We start from the raw sequence: 16975 nt of genomic DNA, 5'->3' as shown, positions 1-16975 counted from the left end.
ACGAGCGCGCATAAGCTGTGCAGCTCCTCCTTACCCAAGTGAAACAGCCTGCTTCTGGCGACATATATAATTGGAGAAGGCACGATCGATCATGGCGAACCACGAGGAACTGTTCCTCAGTTCCGAACCAACACGACCGACCCAGTCCGAGACCCCCAAACCACTGCGGATCAACAAGCAGTCGAGTCCGAACGGTCTAGCGGCCGGTGTAGACAAGCCTACAGCCCAGTGGGCGAACTATATCGTACCACAACCGGGCTCAGCAGCTTATGGTGCACCTACCAGCCCCCCGCCAACAGGACCGCTCCCATACCCGGATGAGAGACAGCGACGGGGTGAGCGACGGGCTCCAGGTCGAACAGCGACACCACAGGAAGCAGCAGCAGAGGAAGGTCGAGCGGGAGGCCCGCCCGGTGCGAGGAGACAGAGCATGGCCTCCGATGCTTCATCAGGAGCCGGCAGCGCCAACAGCAGAAGAGCGAGGTTCGACGCAGGCGATCCGAACAGACCCACAGCAGGTGGATACGGTGCCTCGCCTCCTCTCTCCGCAGGCAGGATAGCGGAGAGGAGAGGTGCGGCACCGAAGAGTATCGTTCCGCCTGATTCTCCTGGTGGGCCGGAGCCGCCGCATAAGAGTAATGAGGACGATGATGAGGGTGGGACACTGTTCAGCATACCTGTGCTTGGGAAGACTAAGACAGGTGCTGTGACGCCTGGACTGGGAAGCATGAGTCCGCCTACTATACAGACTACAGCTGCCACGCCATCGGATAGTGGAGATTACCAGCATTACTATCCTCCTCCGCTTGCTGCAGCGCCGAGTCCGGCAGCAGGTGTGCCACAGGGCATACCCACTGATAGGATACATATTCCGAATCCTGCTGGAGTGAACAGGCTGAGTAGTACAGCTTCCACATCGACGACAAGAGCGAGCAGGGGTAGTCCGCCACCTCCCGAAACTCCTATCGACCCAACGCCACAATCTGGACTTAGCGGTATCGAGGCGCGATACGCGGCTTCTGGCATACCAGGACAGGACACTCTCAATGAAATGCAAGCTCAGAGTGCGGCTGCGGCGGCAAGAAGAGCAGAATATGCTGCGCCAAGAGCACAGCGAGGCACGCCTCCAGTCACTCAGCAAGCAGTAGCTGGTGCACCAAGTGGTGGGCGTTGGAGCCCGACTGAACGGCCAGGCTCACAACCTCATGGCTCGCAACCTGTCACATTCCAGGGCACAGAAGAGATCAGCTCGAGAGGATCCAATGTTCCCTCTCAGTTCAGACCTCGACAAACAAGTCAGCCTACTTATCCTACGCCTCCTCAGCCTTCTACTGGTGGTGGCGGTGCAGCAGAGGGTCTGAATCAGCGTATGGGTAGTCTGAGCGTACATGAAGAGCCGCCGCCAGCTTATTCGCCTCCGGCGCCTGGTACTGTGCATTCGCCATATCCTAATGAGAAGGGACTTCGAGCGAATAATGGCTCACCTGCGGTGGGCATTGCAAATACTCCAGTAGCACAGCCGAAGCCTTCCACGCAGGATCCGAACTTGAGACAGCATCCAGCATTCGCAAACAGTACGCAGCCTGGGTCAAGCTCTTCACCACAACCTCAGCATCAACAAAATGGTGCAGCGCAAATACTGTCTCCTGTCAATACTGCGCAGGCCAATGCTCAGAGTGCTTCTCCTGGTCCCTCTGGCACCGGTCCAGCTTCGCCGCCACCATTACCAGAGGGTTGGATAGCACATCTGGACAACAATTCGGGTCAGTACTATTATATCCATCTACCATCGCAGAGTACGCAATGGGAGTTTCCAAAAGGTCCAACGCCGCTCAATATGCAGGAGCCTATGAGTCCGGTCTCGACCTTCAATAATCCTATAGCCTCGCCTGTTTCATCTGTGTTCAAGCAGCCTTTGGCCTCGCCTGGATTTGGTCCTGTACCACAGTCTGCAACGTTCGACCCAAGAAACAGTATGCTCAGTATGAACTCGCTCGCATCACCGACCGCCACAGGAGGTTTCACGGGTCCGCCACCTAGTGCAGGCGTAGACATGTACAAGATCCAGCCCGCGAACGGTGTCTACTTCGGCCCTTATCTCCGCTACACAAACATGGACCTCGAGCGTGGACTCTGGCTAGGCAGTATCATGGTCGTCACGGATGCCGCTCAACCACCCACTATCCACATCCACCAAAGCACCGATCTCTCACCCAACCCACGACAACTCAAAGCTCACCCTATCCACAGCCACCAACGCTGGATCTTCTACCGTTACGACGTCGACCTTCGGATGGAAGATGACCGCTCCGCCAAATGGACATACGCCATTACATCACATCTCGGCTGTACACGATACGAGTTCCTGGTTGCTGGCCGGCACGAAGTAAGTTGGCGGTTCGTAGCTCACAGCGGGAACGACTTTGCGCTGAACGTCAATGCCAACGAGCGGACGAAGTTGGGCGGAGTGGGATTAATGTGGCGAGACGTCCTACTGAAACACCAAGAATGCGGTGGGTTCCACACTCAAGTCGGGCTCGGCGGGCAGATCTACGCGGATAGATTGTGGAAGGATATCCCAGCTCTACGACAATGGACGCAGATCAGCGGGAAGGAGAATCGGAAAAACACTCCCTGGAGTCCCAAGATGGAGGAGGATGTCAGCCACGCTTATTTCCACTACTACACCTCCCACTTCGACCAGCCCGCGATCCGAGAAGCGTTCGCCCAGATCCCGCAGGTCTGCTGTCTGGACGATCATGACATCTTTGATGGCTATGGCAGTTATCCCGAGTATATGCAACAGAGCCATATTTTCAAGGGACTGGGTCGGTTGGGAATCGAGATGTATCTTCTCTTCCAACATCATACTACGCATGAGATCCTGCGAGCGGTGAATAACGATATTGATCTCTTCACTATTACTGGTACGGGCTGGCATTTTATCAAGTATTTCGGTCCGAGTGTGGTTCTTGTGGGGCCGGACACGAGGAGTGAGCGTGGTACTGGGCAGGTTATGGCGGGTCCGACGTATCAAGGTCTTTTCCCGAAGATTGCGGTGTTGCCGCCGAGTGTCCAGCATTGTCTTTGGCTTATTCCTGTGCCGGTCATTTATCCGAGGTTGGAGGCCGTGGAGCAAGTGGCGCAGGTTGCTACGACGGGGAAGAAGATGGTAACTGGTGGCTTTAATATGCTTGGGAAAGTTGCTGGTGGTGTGGCGGGTGTGGTGGGTGCGAAGGATATGGTTCACTCTGGATTTGCTGGCGTGAAGAAGGCAGTAGGGAAGTCCGGTCTGATGCAGAATGTGCTTAGCCCATTCGGCGAGGTGGAGGTCCTGGATGAGTTGCGAGATATGTGGACGCATGAGTCAAAGGTTAGTGCTTTCCCACCAAGTCCGGTACAATGTGCGAAGAATACTAACAATACTCTCCCCAGGACCTCGAACGCACATATCTCATCCGCACCCTCCAAGGCATCTCCCACAACAAATCCATGCGCATGACCTTCCTCTCCGGCTCCGTCAACGTCTCCGGCGCCGGCCTCGTGCACGACCCAGCTCATCCTTCGGACCACAAAACAATGTATCAACTCATCAGTTCCCCGATCGTCAACGCGCCCTCACCGGCATATGTAATCAAATTCTTGCATAACAACAAACCCCTCTACATCCCCGCCAACGGCCACCGATCCACCCCCTCCGTGCCTACGGATACGAAAGAAGATATGATGGAGATATTCGCCGCGGATGTTGATGGACGACCGAGGGAATTGAGGCGATTAATGGGCAGGAGGAGTTATCTTGCTATGGTTGCTTATGATCCCGAGGTCGTGCAGGGGAGTTTTGGGAATGTGACGCCGGGGCAAGGGAGCGGGAGGTTGAGTTTAGCGGCGGATTTCATGATTCAGGGGGTTGATGGTATGAGTGGCGGTGGACAGCCGCTTAAGTATGGGCCTGTGGTTATTCCTAGTCTTGATTATGGGCGGTGATAAGCTAGAAACTCGACGAAGCGGTGGGATGAAGCTGTTGTTCCAGAAGCGTTCGGCATATTGAGAGTTGGAAGTTAGATGATGTGAACATGAATTACGGCAGGCGCAGACTTCCCACGTTACATTTTCACTGTTCAGTAGGCCAGCTGGCAACCCAATCCGTATTGCATGCGCAATTCTTCTGTGACCTCATCGGCCTCAGTTAGCACAAGCATATGGCCCGGCCCAGCCCTTAGCATCTTCCCTCAACCTCTCTTCCCTCCTAACCTAGTAACTCAGCCCTCCACTCCTCTCTAGTCTTCTTCGCATGGACGGCAGTGAACTTGCGCACATCCTCAGCATACTCAACCTGATCGTGATGATAGGCGAGCGTGGCACTGGTGCTGACTGGATCTTGGGTCTCAGGTTGGTACAGCAGGCCATAGATGGTGTCCATGATTGTCGTCATCATCGTGTCCGAAGTCCAGTCGCGATTGAAGATCGAATGGCAGATACGACCATGGGCGTTGACGTTCGGGTGCTTGATCTTCGTGATGAAGCGAGCCTTCGGGGCAAATGTCGGGTACGTGTCATCGGCATCGAGGTAGAGGACGAATGTGCCGGCCTCGTATGGAGAGCCTGCTGGACCAGAGACGACAGCTTTCATGAAGGACATGTCGCTCTCGGACACGTAGATGTCGTACGTTGGCGACGGACGAGAGCTCAGAAGGTTGACTTCGCGCAGCAGACGTGATTGTCGAAGATTCGAACGGTTACCGGTACTGCTTGTCGCTACACTTCTCCAAGCCATGGGCGTGGCAGTCGTCAACAGCACAAAGTCATCATGCAGGTTCGGGTGCTCCTACTCCACATTAGCTCGACTCTATATTGATATAATGAAGAGAAGACTTACCTTGCGCGGCGGCATGTTCTCCTCATTCGCAGTCGTGTAAGTCGCCAGATACTTTGCCAGTTTGAACTTCTGCGCAAGCTGAGCCTGATTACGTGGTACACCAGGGAAAGGCATGACCGGAGGACGCTCCGACAGACTGAGGAAAGGCTCCATTCGGTCATCGTCAAAGCGTGCTCCATTGACAGAGGGTGCAAACTGTAGCAGCCGAGCAGGTAAGATGCTGCCATAAGGTCCTTGTTGTCTTCGTCGCCAAGAGTAATAATATCAAGAGCGGTGTCGGCCTGCATACTACGATCAGTAAAACATTTCTATCTGAGAAAGAATTAACCATAGCATACCTCCTTCAACAGCCAGTATGCGCCACTTGCAGTCTGACTCTTCGATGTCGTGTCACAGCCGTCACTAATCACAATAATGCGCTTCTTGGCCTCGGGATACTTCTTGCTATACTCTTTGAGCTGGTCGTGGGCCAAAGCCAGGGAGTCCCACAGGGCGGTGTCACCTGTCTTCCGTTAGCAGGAACATCGTCTGTCGAATACATGCGTGACTCGTACGTACCAGAAGCAGACATGGTGTCAACAGCACGCCTGAAGTTCTCAATCACGCCATCAAGCTGCTTGACCAGCTGAGCATTGGTACCGACTGTGACAAGGCCGATATGAGTCTTGTAGCTGTACGCGAGGATACGATTAATCAGAGCCTAAAATAAGTATTAGCCATAGAAATGCAGCTGTGACAGGTCTGAGTAGCCATACCTGGAAGATCTGCTTGAGCGCATCCAGCCTGGAGATCTTACGATCGCGCTTCGTCTCCGCGCGCTGCTTCTTCATCGAGATAGCCACTTTGAACACGAGTGGCTGATCATGAGGCCTCGCCGTCCTTGTTTGGTCTCGAAACACCTTCTCCTCGCCCAGATGGCCGAAACAGTGCTGGGCGTCAAGGTAGGCAGAGAGGTTCTCGGGGCCGTGCACGTAGTTGCCAGACAGCCTGCCATCACCAGAGTTCTCGAGATTCATCCAGCAAAGCCTCGCCTCTTCTAGATTGTGCGCCCGTGCTTCGGAATAGATATGCCGCCAGTACTTCCAGAAGATGGAGCCGATCGTCAACACGGTATCCCTACGTACCCAGTAGGCGAAAAGCATGTCGCCATGGAGCTCAAAGACCTTCACGAGGCATAAATTGCCGCGAGCTTGAGTTCGCTGGGTAGAACCAGCTCCCAAGTCGGCCTCATCGGCGATGCGTATACTGAGGAGATCTCTATCCTGCAAGTTTTGCTGTGCAATCGTGCGTATCGGCGAAGTGGAGATGGCAATGTTGTCCTTGGCGAGCTGGAAGATTGTGTGTCGGCCTTTCATCGCCCGGAAAGCGATCTTGTAAAGAGTCTCCAAGGACGCAGACTGGACCATGCGGCGCTCAAAGCGGTCGAAAGGGCCCGAGAACTGGATTGTCACTGTGCTAGGAGTATTGTCTTGCGCAATAAGATCAACGCCAGATACCCATGCAGCTACTTGCTCGTTCGTGACCATGTTGGCGTCGGTGGACGTATCACTCGAAGGAAGACCGGTCATGGGGGAGTTGTCAGAGATTTCGAACCACGTCTCCAATCTCCAATGCGTTGCGAGAGTAGGTATGGCCATCGGCCAACACGGTGACTGCATCCTCCATCAACGTGTGCGAGATTGGGCACATAACGTCATGGGGAAGATCTGTGATCGCGGCAGGTAGTGGCAGGATCCGATTGTGCTGGTTCGCGGGGATCGTATCTCCTAGCGACCAAGTCCATCGCTGCGATGGCGAGTTACTTTCGAGCGTCTCAGCGCGGAAGAGCAGGAATTCTGTTATAGCTTCCTCGTGCGTCTGCAATCCAGCATAGAATATTTTGAGAGCTGCGAGCTTCTTCTCTGCTTCCTGCATTGAGTGCCTGTAGTACCGAATGATACGCGCACGCTCCTGATTTTTCTCGTAGTCCTTATGCTTCCGCACGATTTCATGGCCCAAGGTCGCACGGAGAAGATTGATGATCTCACTCGCCGTAGTCCTGCTGACTTCTTGATCGTACTCATATGGGTCGACTTCGGCAACAATGGCAGCCATATCTGGAAAGCTCTCGTGTTTGCAAAGAAGCTCTTTCATCTCTTCGAAGGTCGCCTTGTTGTAGTATCGTGGCTCAGTCAATTCCGTAGCGGTCAAAGGCTGGCTCATAAGGATGTCATCGTCGTTGACTTCATTGAAGTCGGTAGCGTCCCGCATACTCGCACTTGTGTCGACGACGAACATGAGAAGCTCGTCTGGAGTTTGCAACCGACGCACAGCAGCGCCGCCAAGAGCATCGAAGATAGCAGTCCCATCAGCTTCATGCTGCTTGAGTATTGTGCTTATGAGCTGCTCAATGACGGCGGTATCTATACGCGCGATACCGGATAGCGGGCGGAATATGAGACTAGCTTTTGATGGATCGGCAGAACAAGCCTCTTGACCGGTGTATACAGCCAAGTCTGCCTTGCGATCAAAGGTCAAGCAGGGAGCCACGGCGCCGGCAAGCTGACTTGGCTTGTGGACGGCCAGCTTCATGTCGTTGCGGCTACACATCTCAGCCAGATGCTGCATTTCTGAGAGCTCTGCAGGGTCCCATGCCGCGTCGACATCGCCATTATCTGGGTAGGAAATCTTGTCGGTAAGCACAGCCCGTGAGAACGTCAGAAGTTGTGCAGTGGAGCCAGCGGTCAGCACTGCAACTCGGCGAATGTCTGAATTGGCTTCAGCAACCTCGGTACGTAAGTGCTGAGGACCGATTTCCCCCAGGACGCCTCCAGACGCAAGCCCATCGGATAGCGCCCTCTCCACAATGCTGGGGCCAGCCTGTAAAACGTGCATGACTGCCTCACCCGTCCTGCGGTCGCTCAAATCAAGCTCGTGCAAAGCGGTCAGATAAGGGGTGCCCTGCTCAACTTCTGACAGCTTCAATGATCGAGCCTTGTCAAGAACGAATCAACATAGCAATCTAGCGCTCTCGAAGACACGGGTGTGGTCTATACCAATCAGAGCAGTCGGGATGATGCGGTCCAGGACTTCATAGAAGCCGTGGGAGAGAGCAGCGCACTCTGCCAGAGTTGGCGTCTTGCCATGAATCAGCACGTGAAGAGCGCGGACAGCTGGCGGATGCTGTGTGAGTAGATGGAAGGTATGAAGTGTCGCATCCTTCTGGGCTGGCTCATGCTCCTCGACCATCGATGTAAAGACTCTCAAGGAGGACAGGAACATAGCCATGGCACGATCACCCTGCACCGTTGGTGGCTCCCAATGTGGCTGAGCACGATAGATACTATCCCTGCCACGTGGAGGCAAGTTCATCTTTTCTGTGGTACTTCTCATAATTGGGAAGATATCGATGGCGCCATCAATTACCAGAGCAGCAAGGCCTGACTCCTCAATTGTGACGTGCATGCAACCAGAATGTATAGGAGCCTCGTAGGTATGGAGATCCATGACGTGCGATCGAGATTGGGAGGTTTGCTCACCGTCCTCGAGCACTCGAGCATGAGCAGGTGTGTGTCGAAGCTTGCTGCAGATCGCAACCACTGGAGGCTTTGTGTAAGCGGTAATGTTCTCAGCGTGCATCTCAGCCCCGAAAAAGTGAGCTTTCTTGGCCGATTCGTAGTATTGCCCGAAGCGCTGCCGAAGGGTGGCCTTGAGCGCATCTTCGGACGCAGTGGCCAAATCGAGACGTTCGACTGCGCTCTTGCCATGAATAACCAGGAAGCTCGACGGTCCGCAGGCGGTGTCGGCGAGTTGACGAGAAAGGTTACAGTTGCATTCGTTGCCGTCATCTTCGTTGGTGTAGTCGCCACGGACTTGGAGATGCTCTGCGATGAGCTCGTGCAGCTGCTTGATAGTGGCAGAGACTGGCACGCTCAAGATAGGGGCAGCCTCTTTGCTCTGTGCAAGCGCTACTGTGATCACCCGCACGTTGAGAGTGTCGGTGTTGGTTTTTGGGGCGAGCTTGGTGGGCTACTGACTGGTGCGTAAACACTGCGAAAATTTTCTCGCTCTCGGCAGTCACGACATCGCCAAGAACATCCTCAACATCAATCAGAGCGCCACTCTCCGAGTCAATGTGCAGGGTGGCGAGATGTGTGTTGGGAGCGAGAGGAAGACCGCGACGGGCCACGCGTGTGAAAAGCCTAGAGAATGGTTAGCGGGTAAGTGCAAATAGGAGGCGAAAGCTTCGCGTACTCGTCAACAAACGCTGTCACGATAGCGGACGGCTCGAATGGCACCAACAGAGTCGGTCGCTCGCCAGACGTGGCGCCGGACACGATGGTCACGATGTATCGCTTCATCGCGGTGACCGCCGCGGCCGTTTGCTGGCTGTATGGCCAGGATACTGTGCGAGATGTGTGCGTGTAGTGCTGTTAGCTTGCTCCTGATGCACCTTCGATGGAAATGATTGTGTGGTCGATGTTTGGGAAAGCGAGTGGCGACGTGTTATTGTAAGGTTGAGTGTTAATATGACCATTAAATGTCGTTTGTAGGCAGCTTGGTAGCTCAATGAAGTGACGTTGGATCTCGCGGTTCACGCGTCTCCTACGTGCAAAGTCCAGGCGACAGCTACACTGAGCTCAGATCGTTCTAGAGACCACCGAAATGGACTTTAGCTGATAGATCGGCCTTTGTGTGTTTCTGCTGCTCCTATCTGATGGACATGGCGAATGGTTCATCTTCTTCGTGGTACAAGGCTGCCAAGGCTGGACAGCTCCAAACGCTGATTGATGGGTGGCTGCGGCTCTCGTTCACTCCGCCTCCACAAGAGCCCTCCTGGCAACGGTGCAGCCTCGTACTGCTCACTATAAAGCTGGATCTTGGTCTCGACTTCATTATGCTACACCCAGTCTGCATTATGAGTTTTACGGGAGGAACGGCCAGGTGACAAGAGGTGTTCCCAACAGTGTAAGGGCTTCATGAGTACGGGGCGCGCTGCTGGCATCGAAGTCGCACAAACTGGTTTCCGAGATACGGCTTGTTTCTGCTGTAGGGTTGGTTGCGAGTCTCTATCTTGATGTTGCAACTGGCGGATGGGCCATCCTTTTGGTAATGCTGCTATACTTTCGGGCGGTCGCATGGCCACCTTATCGCGTTCTTCAGGCACATGCCGTGCTTCAGCCATACGGAGTTGTACTGCTAGGAACTGTGCTTCTTGCCACACCTATGTCGATCACGAGAAGACTAAACGCCGTGTTCGCGAAGAAAGACAAGGAGGATTCGAAGGACACGGAAGCTGCCAAGTCTGCTTCATACCGATTCTATTTCGAGGACGAGTTTGAGCCTCAGACCCTTGAAGGAAAGGACCGTGCCTTGCAGACGCCACATTCAATCCACGTTTCCTAGCAACCTAACGGCCGTTCGTGTCGTCGTCAGTAGTGGGTCGTGAGGCTGTGTACCATAACGATGGTCTGGCACTGGATGCCATTGATAGAATACGTAGTTCCGAGTGTCATGTGAAGCAACGTGAGAGATGAAAGGGGCAGAAAGGTGTGCTCGAGAGCTGAGCTGAGGAGCATCAGCCATTTCCAGAATTCTGAAACACTTGGATACGTATTGGTGGTCGAGCTCGGGCGTGTGCGTTTGACAGCTGCTCCAACAAAACATCATCCCTCTCGTGATCCTGCTTACTTCTCTCTCACACATTCGCTGCTACTTGACCACGACACTTACGACTTCCATCATTGATCTTGCCTCACGAACACTCACTGCCAATTGGGATTGTGTGACTGCGAATAACACCCATAAACTTTCTTTACCTCTCTCTCACCGCGAATATGTGGTATGTCAATAGCAATTGTGCGTCGGCAAACACCAGCACTAATGCAATGGCAGTGGTATCTTCGGATACATCAACTACTTCGTGGAGAAGGACCGCAAGTACATCATCGACACATTGGTCAATGGTAAGCAAATGAATCACAGTATTGGGTTGCAAGGCATGTGGGACTAACAACATCTACACCCAGGCCTCTCCCGTCTAGAGTACCGCGGCTACGACTCCGCCGGTCTCGCCGTCGACGGCGACAAGAAGAATGAAGTCCTCGCCTTTAAAGAGGTGGGCAAAGTCGCCAAGCTTAAGGCCCTCATCGAGGAGGAGAAGCCGGACCTCACAAAAGTCTTCGACAATCACGCCGGTATCGCACACACTCGCTGGGCCACCCACGGCCCTCCATCGCGAGTCAACTGCCATCCTCACCGCTCCGACCCCAAATGGCAGTTCGCCGTGGTGCACAATGGCATCATCACCAACTACAAAGAGCTGAAGGCGTTCTTGGAGACCAAAGGTTTCCGATTCGAGACTGAGACGGATACGGAGGCTATTGCGAAGTTGGCCAAGTATATCTACGATGAGCACTCGTCCATCGATTTCACGACTTTGGTCAAGGCGGTCATCAAGGAACTGCAGGGCGCTTTCGGTCTGTTGATGAAGAGTGTGCACTTCCCGGGCGAGGTCGTGGCCGCGAGGAAAGGATCTCCCCTCGTCATCGGCGTACGAACAGCGAAGAAGATGAAGGTCGACTTCGTGGACGTCGAGTTCGCCGAGGACGGTGCCGCCCTGCCAGCCGAGCGCGCCAGCCAGAACGTCGCCCTCAAGAAGCAGAGCGGGCTTAGCGCCGGTCTTGGTGCCGGCCTCCTCGCCCCGCCCGACAAGTCGCTCCTCCACCGCTCCCAATCCCGCGCCTTCCTCTCCGACGACGGCCTCCCTCAAGCCGCCGAATTCTTCCTCTCCTCTGACCCCTCCGCCATCATCGAACACACCAAGAAAGTGCTCTACCTCGAAGACGATGACATCGCCCACATCCACGAGGGTCAGCTCAACATCCACCGTGTGGGCAAGACCGACGGCATCAGCAATGTGCGTGCCATCCAGACGCTGGAGATTGAGCTGCAAGAGATCATGAAGGGACGTTTCGATCACTTCATGCAGAAGGAGATTTTCGAGCAGCCCGAGTCTGTTATCAACGCTATGCGTGGACGTCTCAATGCGAAGGAGAAGACGGTCACGCTGGGTGGACTGAGGCAATACATCACCACGATCCGTCGTTGCCGGAGGCTGATATTCATCGCTTGTGGTACTTCCTTCCACTCGTGTATGGCGGTGCGCGGCGCCTTTGAGGAGTTGACGGAACTCCCCATCTCGGTCGAGCTGGCGTCGGACTTCCTGGATCGTCAGGCTCCAGTCTTCCGTGACGATACTTGCGTGTTCGTCTCGCAATCTGGTGAGACGGCTGATTCACTCATGGCGCTGCGATACTGCTTGGAGCGCGGTGCTCTGACAGTCGGTTTCGTCAACGTGGTCGGCTCGTCGATCTCGCTCATGACACACTGCGGTGTCCACATCAACGCTGGTCCCGAGATCGGTGTGGCTTCCACCAAGGCTTACACCTCGCAGTTCGTCTGCATGATCATGTTTGCTTTGTCGCTTTCCGAGGACCGTGCAAGCAAGACTCAGAGGAGGCTGGAGATTATGGATGGGTTGGCCAAGGTGTCGGATCAGTTCAAGGAGATCTTGAAGCTGGACCAGAGCATCAAGGAGTTGTGCTTGAAGTTCAAGGATCAGAAGTCGTTGTTGCTTCTGGGCCGTGGTGCTCAGCACGCGACTGCTTTGGAGGGTGAGTTTACATTTTCCACCAATGATACGTTCTTCCTCGTTAACATGAATATCTTAGGCGCCCTCAAAATCAAAGAAATCTCCTACCTCCACTGCGAAGCCGTCATGTCCGGCGAATTGAAACACGGCGTCCTGGCCCTCGTCGACGAGAACCTCCCCATCGTCATGATCCTGACCCGAGATGACATCTTCGCCAAGTCACTCAATGCCTATCAGCAGGTCATTGCCCGCAGCGGTCGTCCCATCGTCATCTGCAATACGGGGGACAAGGAGTTCCCGGGCGAGAAGACGGATAAGATTGAGGTGCCGCATACGGTGGATATTCTGCAGGGACTGTTGAATGTGATTCCTTTGCAATTGATGGCTTATTGGTTGGCGGTTGCGGAGGGGTTGAATGTGGATTTCCCAAGGAATTTGGCGAAGAGTGTTACGGTCGAGTAGGTGATCTTGGTGGTGATAGTTTTGGGGAAACGGGTGTGGCTACAGCTGGTTCTGGGCTTTGAGGGGGCGGTTTGTGCGAGTAGAATGGATTGGGGTTAGGGCTAGAGTAGAGTACGATAGGATACTGCAATGTGATTTATGGGTAGATGAATGATTGTCGGTTTCGCTGCAAATGGGACAATGGCCTTATGTGCCGCCAGTGACATGTGATGATTGATCATGCTACTCCATACTGCACATGTTGCATATTGCTTCCGCGGCACGTGTTCCCCACCTATTCCCGCGCATCCGGAAATGTGGCTGGTGTACCTGCATGATTCGATCGATCTCTTGGGATTTTTCTAAGGTGAACAACTGGCCTTATTAGTGGCTGCGGGGCGACATCATTTCTTTGCTGCGGTAGTACAACACCCCACCTACGTACACATATCATTGCCTACCTTGACAACAGGTGGTTTGATCGTAGTAGTCTGCGTGGTAATCAAGACATGCTGACACCACACTCTTTCCTGCCTATATAAGTTTCACTTCGAGGGAAGGCCAGGAACACCTGACAATCGACTGGACACAGTCTCGATATTTTTGGTCTGATTGACCTGCGACTTCGATATGGACAACGCCTTTGTCCGCTCCTCGTCCGAGGTCCTTGAGCATTTTCACGTGAGCGAGCAGAGTGGATTGGCGGATATCAGTGTCCAGGCTGCGCTACAGAAATATGGCAAGAATGGTTCGTACATACGAGCACGTGCTACTAGAGGTTGAATGCTAATGAGCTCTCCACAGCCATCCCAGAAGAACCACCGACTCCCCTCTGGGAACTCGTCCTCGAACAATTCAAAGACCAACTCGTCATCATTCTCCTCGCCTCAGCCGCCATCTCCTTCGTCCTCGCCTTGTTTGAAGAGCAAGAAGGCTGGACCGCTTTCGTCGACCCGGCCGTCATCTTGACGATCCTCATCCTTAATGCGATCGTGGGCGTGAGTCAGGAGTCTAGCGCTGAGAAAGCCATCGCTGCCTTGCAAGAATACAGTGCCAATAAGGCCAAGGTACTGAGGAATGGACGATTATCGGAGGTGAAGGCCGACGAGCTGGTACCGGGCGATATCGTGCATGTGGCTGTCGGCGACAGAATCCCGGCGGATTGCAGGTTGCTTAGTATCCAGAGCAACAGTTTCCGCGTCGATCAGTCGATTTTGACGGGCGAGAGCGAGAGCGTGGGGAAGGATGTCCAGGCTATCAAGGATACGCAGGCTGTCAAGCAGGATCAGATCAATATGTTATTTTCTGGCACGACTGTCGCCACGGGGACGGCACATGCGGTGGTGGTGTTGACGGGTTCGCAGACGGCGATTGGTGATATCCACGAGTCGATCACTTCGCAGATCTCGCAGCCGACGCCGTTGAAGGAGAAGCTGAATGATTTCGGGGATGTGTTGGCCAAGGTTATTAGCGGGATCTGTGTGCTGGTTTGGTTGATTAACATTCAACATTTCAACGATCCTTCGCATGGCAGTTCGTGGACCAAGGGCGCGATATACTACCTCAAGATTGCCGTCTCGCTCGGTGTGGCGGCGATTCCGGAGGGTTTGGCCGTGGTGATCACGACGTGTTTGGCGCTGGGGACGCGGAAGATGGCGGCGAAGAATGCAATTGTTAGGTCTTTGCCTTCGGTCGAGACCTTGGGGAGTTGCAGTGTCATCTGCTCGGACAAAACTGGCACGCTTACGACGAATCAGATGAGTGTTAACAAGGTGGTGTATATCGATGCGAGTGGCACTGGGCTGGAGGAGCTGGATGTCTCGGGTACGAGCTTTGCGCCTGAAGGCTCCGTCTCGAAGAATGGCAAGGTCCTCGATAACCCAGCCGTGAGCTCGAATACGATCAAGCAGATGACTGAGGTCGCTGCTTTATGCAATGGAGCTACGCTTTCGTACGACAGCACGCACCGCACTTTCAACAAAGTTGGCGAGGCTACTGAGGGTGCTTTGCGAGTGTTGGTCGAGAAGATTGGAACAGTCGATGCTTCTTATAACGCCCAGCGCGCCGGCCTGACGCCAAACTCCAAGCTCCACCACGTCAGCAAGCGCTACGAACAGCAGTATCCTGTCCAGTCAATCTACGAGTTCTCGCGCGACCGCAAGAGCATGTCTGTGCGAGTTAACGACGGCAATTCAGAGAAATTGCTGGTCAAAGGTGCGCCAGAGTCGATCCTAGCTCGTTGCACGCACTGCCTTGTTGGCAGCGATGGGAAACGCCAGCAGCTGAATAGCAAGCTTGCATCCATCCTCCAGAACGAAGTCACAGACTACGGCAACCGTGGACTCCGCGTCATGGCACTCGCAAGTCTAGACAATGTCGATACCAAGCGTGCTAGTAAAGCCAAGACGACGCAGGAATATGAACAGCTGGAGCAGGGCATGACTTTACTAGGACTGGTCGGTATGCTGGATCCTCCTCGACCAGAAGTTGCTGAGAGTATACGCAAGTGCCGCTCAGCAGGCATCCGTGTGGTAGTGATCACAGGTGACAATCAGAACACGGCCGAAACCATCTGCCGCCAAATCGGCGTCTTCGGTCCTAACGAAGACTTGACGGGCAAGAGCTACACAGGCCGCCAATTCGACGACTTAAGCGATAGCGAGAAGCTGAAGGCGGCCAGACGCGCCTCCTTGTTCTCCCGTACCGAGCCAACACACAAGTCTAAACTAGTCGACCTCCTGCAATCCTCGGGTGAAGTCGTAGCCATGACTGGTGATGGCGTGAACGACGCCCCTGCGCTGAAGAAGAGCGACATCGGTGTAGCAATGGGAACGGGTACCGACGTGGCTAAACTCGCCGCCGACATGGTGCTTGCGGACGACAATTTCGCCACGATCGAGACGGCTGTTGAGGAAGGCCGAAGCATCTACAACAACACGCAGCAATTCATCCGATACCTCATCTCGTCCAACATCGGCGAAGTGGTGTCCATATTCCTCACGGCTGCATTGGGTATGCCCGAGGCCTTGATCCCGGTGCAATTGCTTTGGGTGAATCTGGTCACGGATGGTCTGCCCGCTACGGCGTTGAGTTTCAATCCTCCGGATCATGATGTTATGAAGCGCCCGCCTCGCAAGAGGGATGAGCCATTGGTGGGGGGGTGGTTGTTCTTTCGGTATATGGTTATCGGGACGTATGTTGGTCTCGCTACGGTGGGAGGGTATGCGTGGTGGTTTATGTTCTTTGAGGGGGGGCCGCGGATTAGCTTCTATCAGCTCGTGAGTTACACATCTCCCCTCGATTGCACAAGAGGGTGGTCTTGCTAATGCGGGTTCTATGACAGACGCACTTCCATCACTGCACCACCTCCTTCCCGGAAATCGGCTGCCAAATCTTCGGCGACCATCACGCCCGCACCGCTTCCACCATCTCCCTCTCCATCTTGGTCGTGATCGAAATGCTCAACGCCATGAACGCGCTTTCGTCCTCGGAATCCTTACTCACGCTCCCGCTCTGGAACAACATGATCCTCGTCTACGCCATCACTCTCTCCATGGTCCTCCACTTCGGACTCCTGTACACGCCTGTCTTACAGGGAATCTTCGGTATCGTGCCGTTGGGGTGGCCTGAGTGGTATATTGTGCTGGGGTGGTCGGCACCGATTATTTTGATTGATGAGGGGCTGAAGTTTGTGGAGAGGGGGTGGTTTATGCCAGTCGCTGGTAGGGAAGAAGGGGGGGAGAGGAGGAAGTTGAAGTAGGGAGTATGCAATTGGTGTCTCAAAGGGGGGTTGAGTCGGGGGCACAAGGGTAGAGGTAGACCTGAGATGGTTCTTGGATTTGGCTGCTTGGTAGATTAGATGATAGAATCCTCTGCTATTACTAAGATTACGATTCTGATCGAACTCCCATTGGCTTCCTTTTTGAGTATTCAGTCTCTGAAGGCACTTCATGCACTGCCAACATGCTCGCTTCCCAACCAGCTCGTGAGGTGAATGTTCTCATGCACACATGCCTCAGGCA

General features: G+C 54.2%; 5 protein-coding genes across 5 annotated transcripts; 3 read left to right on the top strand and 2 right to left on the bottom strand.

Moving 5' to 3' along the window:
- Window positions 1-91: 91 nt before the first annotated feature.
- LTS14_004026 (uncharacterized protein) lies at window positions 92-3987 on the top strand (the record flags this gene model as incomplete). The annotated part of the gene is made up of 2 exons (XM_064836728.1): window positions 92-3373; window positions 3436-3987. The coding sequence occupies 2 exons, from the start codon at window positions 92-94 to the stop codon at window positions 3985-3987; spliced, it is 3834 nt and encodes a 1277-aa protein (XP_064695361.1).
- Window positions 3988-4249: 262 nt separating this feature from the next.
- Window positions 4250-6405, bottom strand: LTS14_004025 (uncharacterized protein; the record flags this gene model as incomplete). The annotated part of the gene is made up of 5 exons (XM_064836727.1): window positions 4250-4828; window positions 4880-5074; window positions 5218-5381; window positions 5438-5579; window positions 5635-6405. 5 exons carry the CDS (start codon window positions 6403-6405, stop codon window positions 4250-4252), a joined length of 1851 nt encoding a protein of 616 aa, XP_064695360.1.
- A 52-nt stretch (window positions 6406-6457) lies between these two features.
- On the bottom strand, window positions 6458-9219 carry LTS14_004024 (uncharacterized protein; the record flags this gene model as incomplete). The annotated part of the gene is made up of 4 exons (XM_064836726.1): window positions 6458-7830; window positions 7915-8887; window positions 8910-9060; window positions 9113-9219. 4 exons carry the CDS (start codon window positions 9217-9219, stop codon window positions 6458-6460), a joined length of 2604 nt encoding a protein of 867 aa, XP_064695359.1.
- Window positions 9220-10695: 1476 nt separating this feature from the next.
- On the top strand, window positions 10696-12974 carry GFA1 (glutamine--fructose-6-phosphate transaminase (isomerizing); the record flags this gene model as incomplete). Its single annotated transcript, XM_064836725.1, has 3 exons — window positions 10696-10700; window positions 10754-10824; window positions 10888-12974. 3 exons carry the CDS (start codon window positions 10696-10698, stop codon window positions 12972-12974), a joined length of 2163 nt encoding a protein of 720 aa, XP_064695358.1.
- A 609-nt stretch (window positions 12975-13583) lies between these two features.
- On the top strand, window positions 13584-16713 carry LTS14_004022 (uncharacterized protein; the record flags this gene model as incomplete). The annotated part of the gene is made up of 3 exons (XM_064836724.1): window positions 13584-13701; window positions 13758-16231; window positions 16297-16713. The coding sequence occupies 3 exons, from the start codon at window positions 13584-13586 to the stop codon at window positions 16711-16713; spliced, it is 3009 nt and encodes a 1002-aa protein (XP_064695357.1).
- Window positions 16714-16975: the final 262 nt, after the last annotated feature.

The sequence above is a fragment of the Recurvomyces mirabilis genome, assembly GCF_035927965.1.
Source record: "Recurvomyces mirabilis strain CCFEE 5264 chromosome Unknown scaffold_9, whole genome shotgun sequence".
Lineage (NCBI taxonomy): Eukaryota > Fungi > Ascomycota > Dothideomycetes > Mycosphaerellales > Teratosphaeriaceae > Recurvomyces > Recurvomyces mirabilis.
This window is presented reverse-complemented; position numbering and strand designations above follow the sequence as displayed.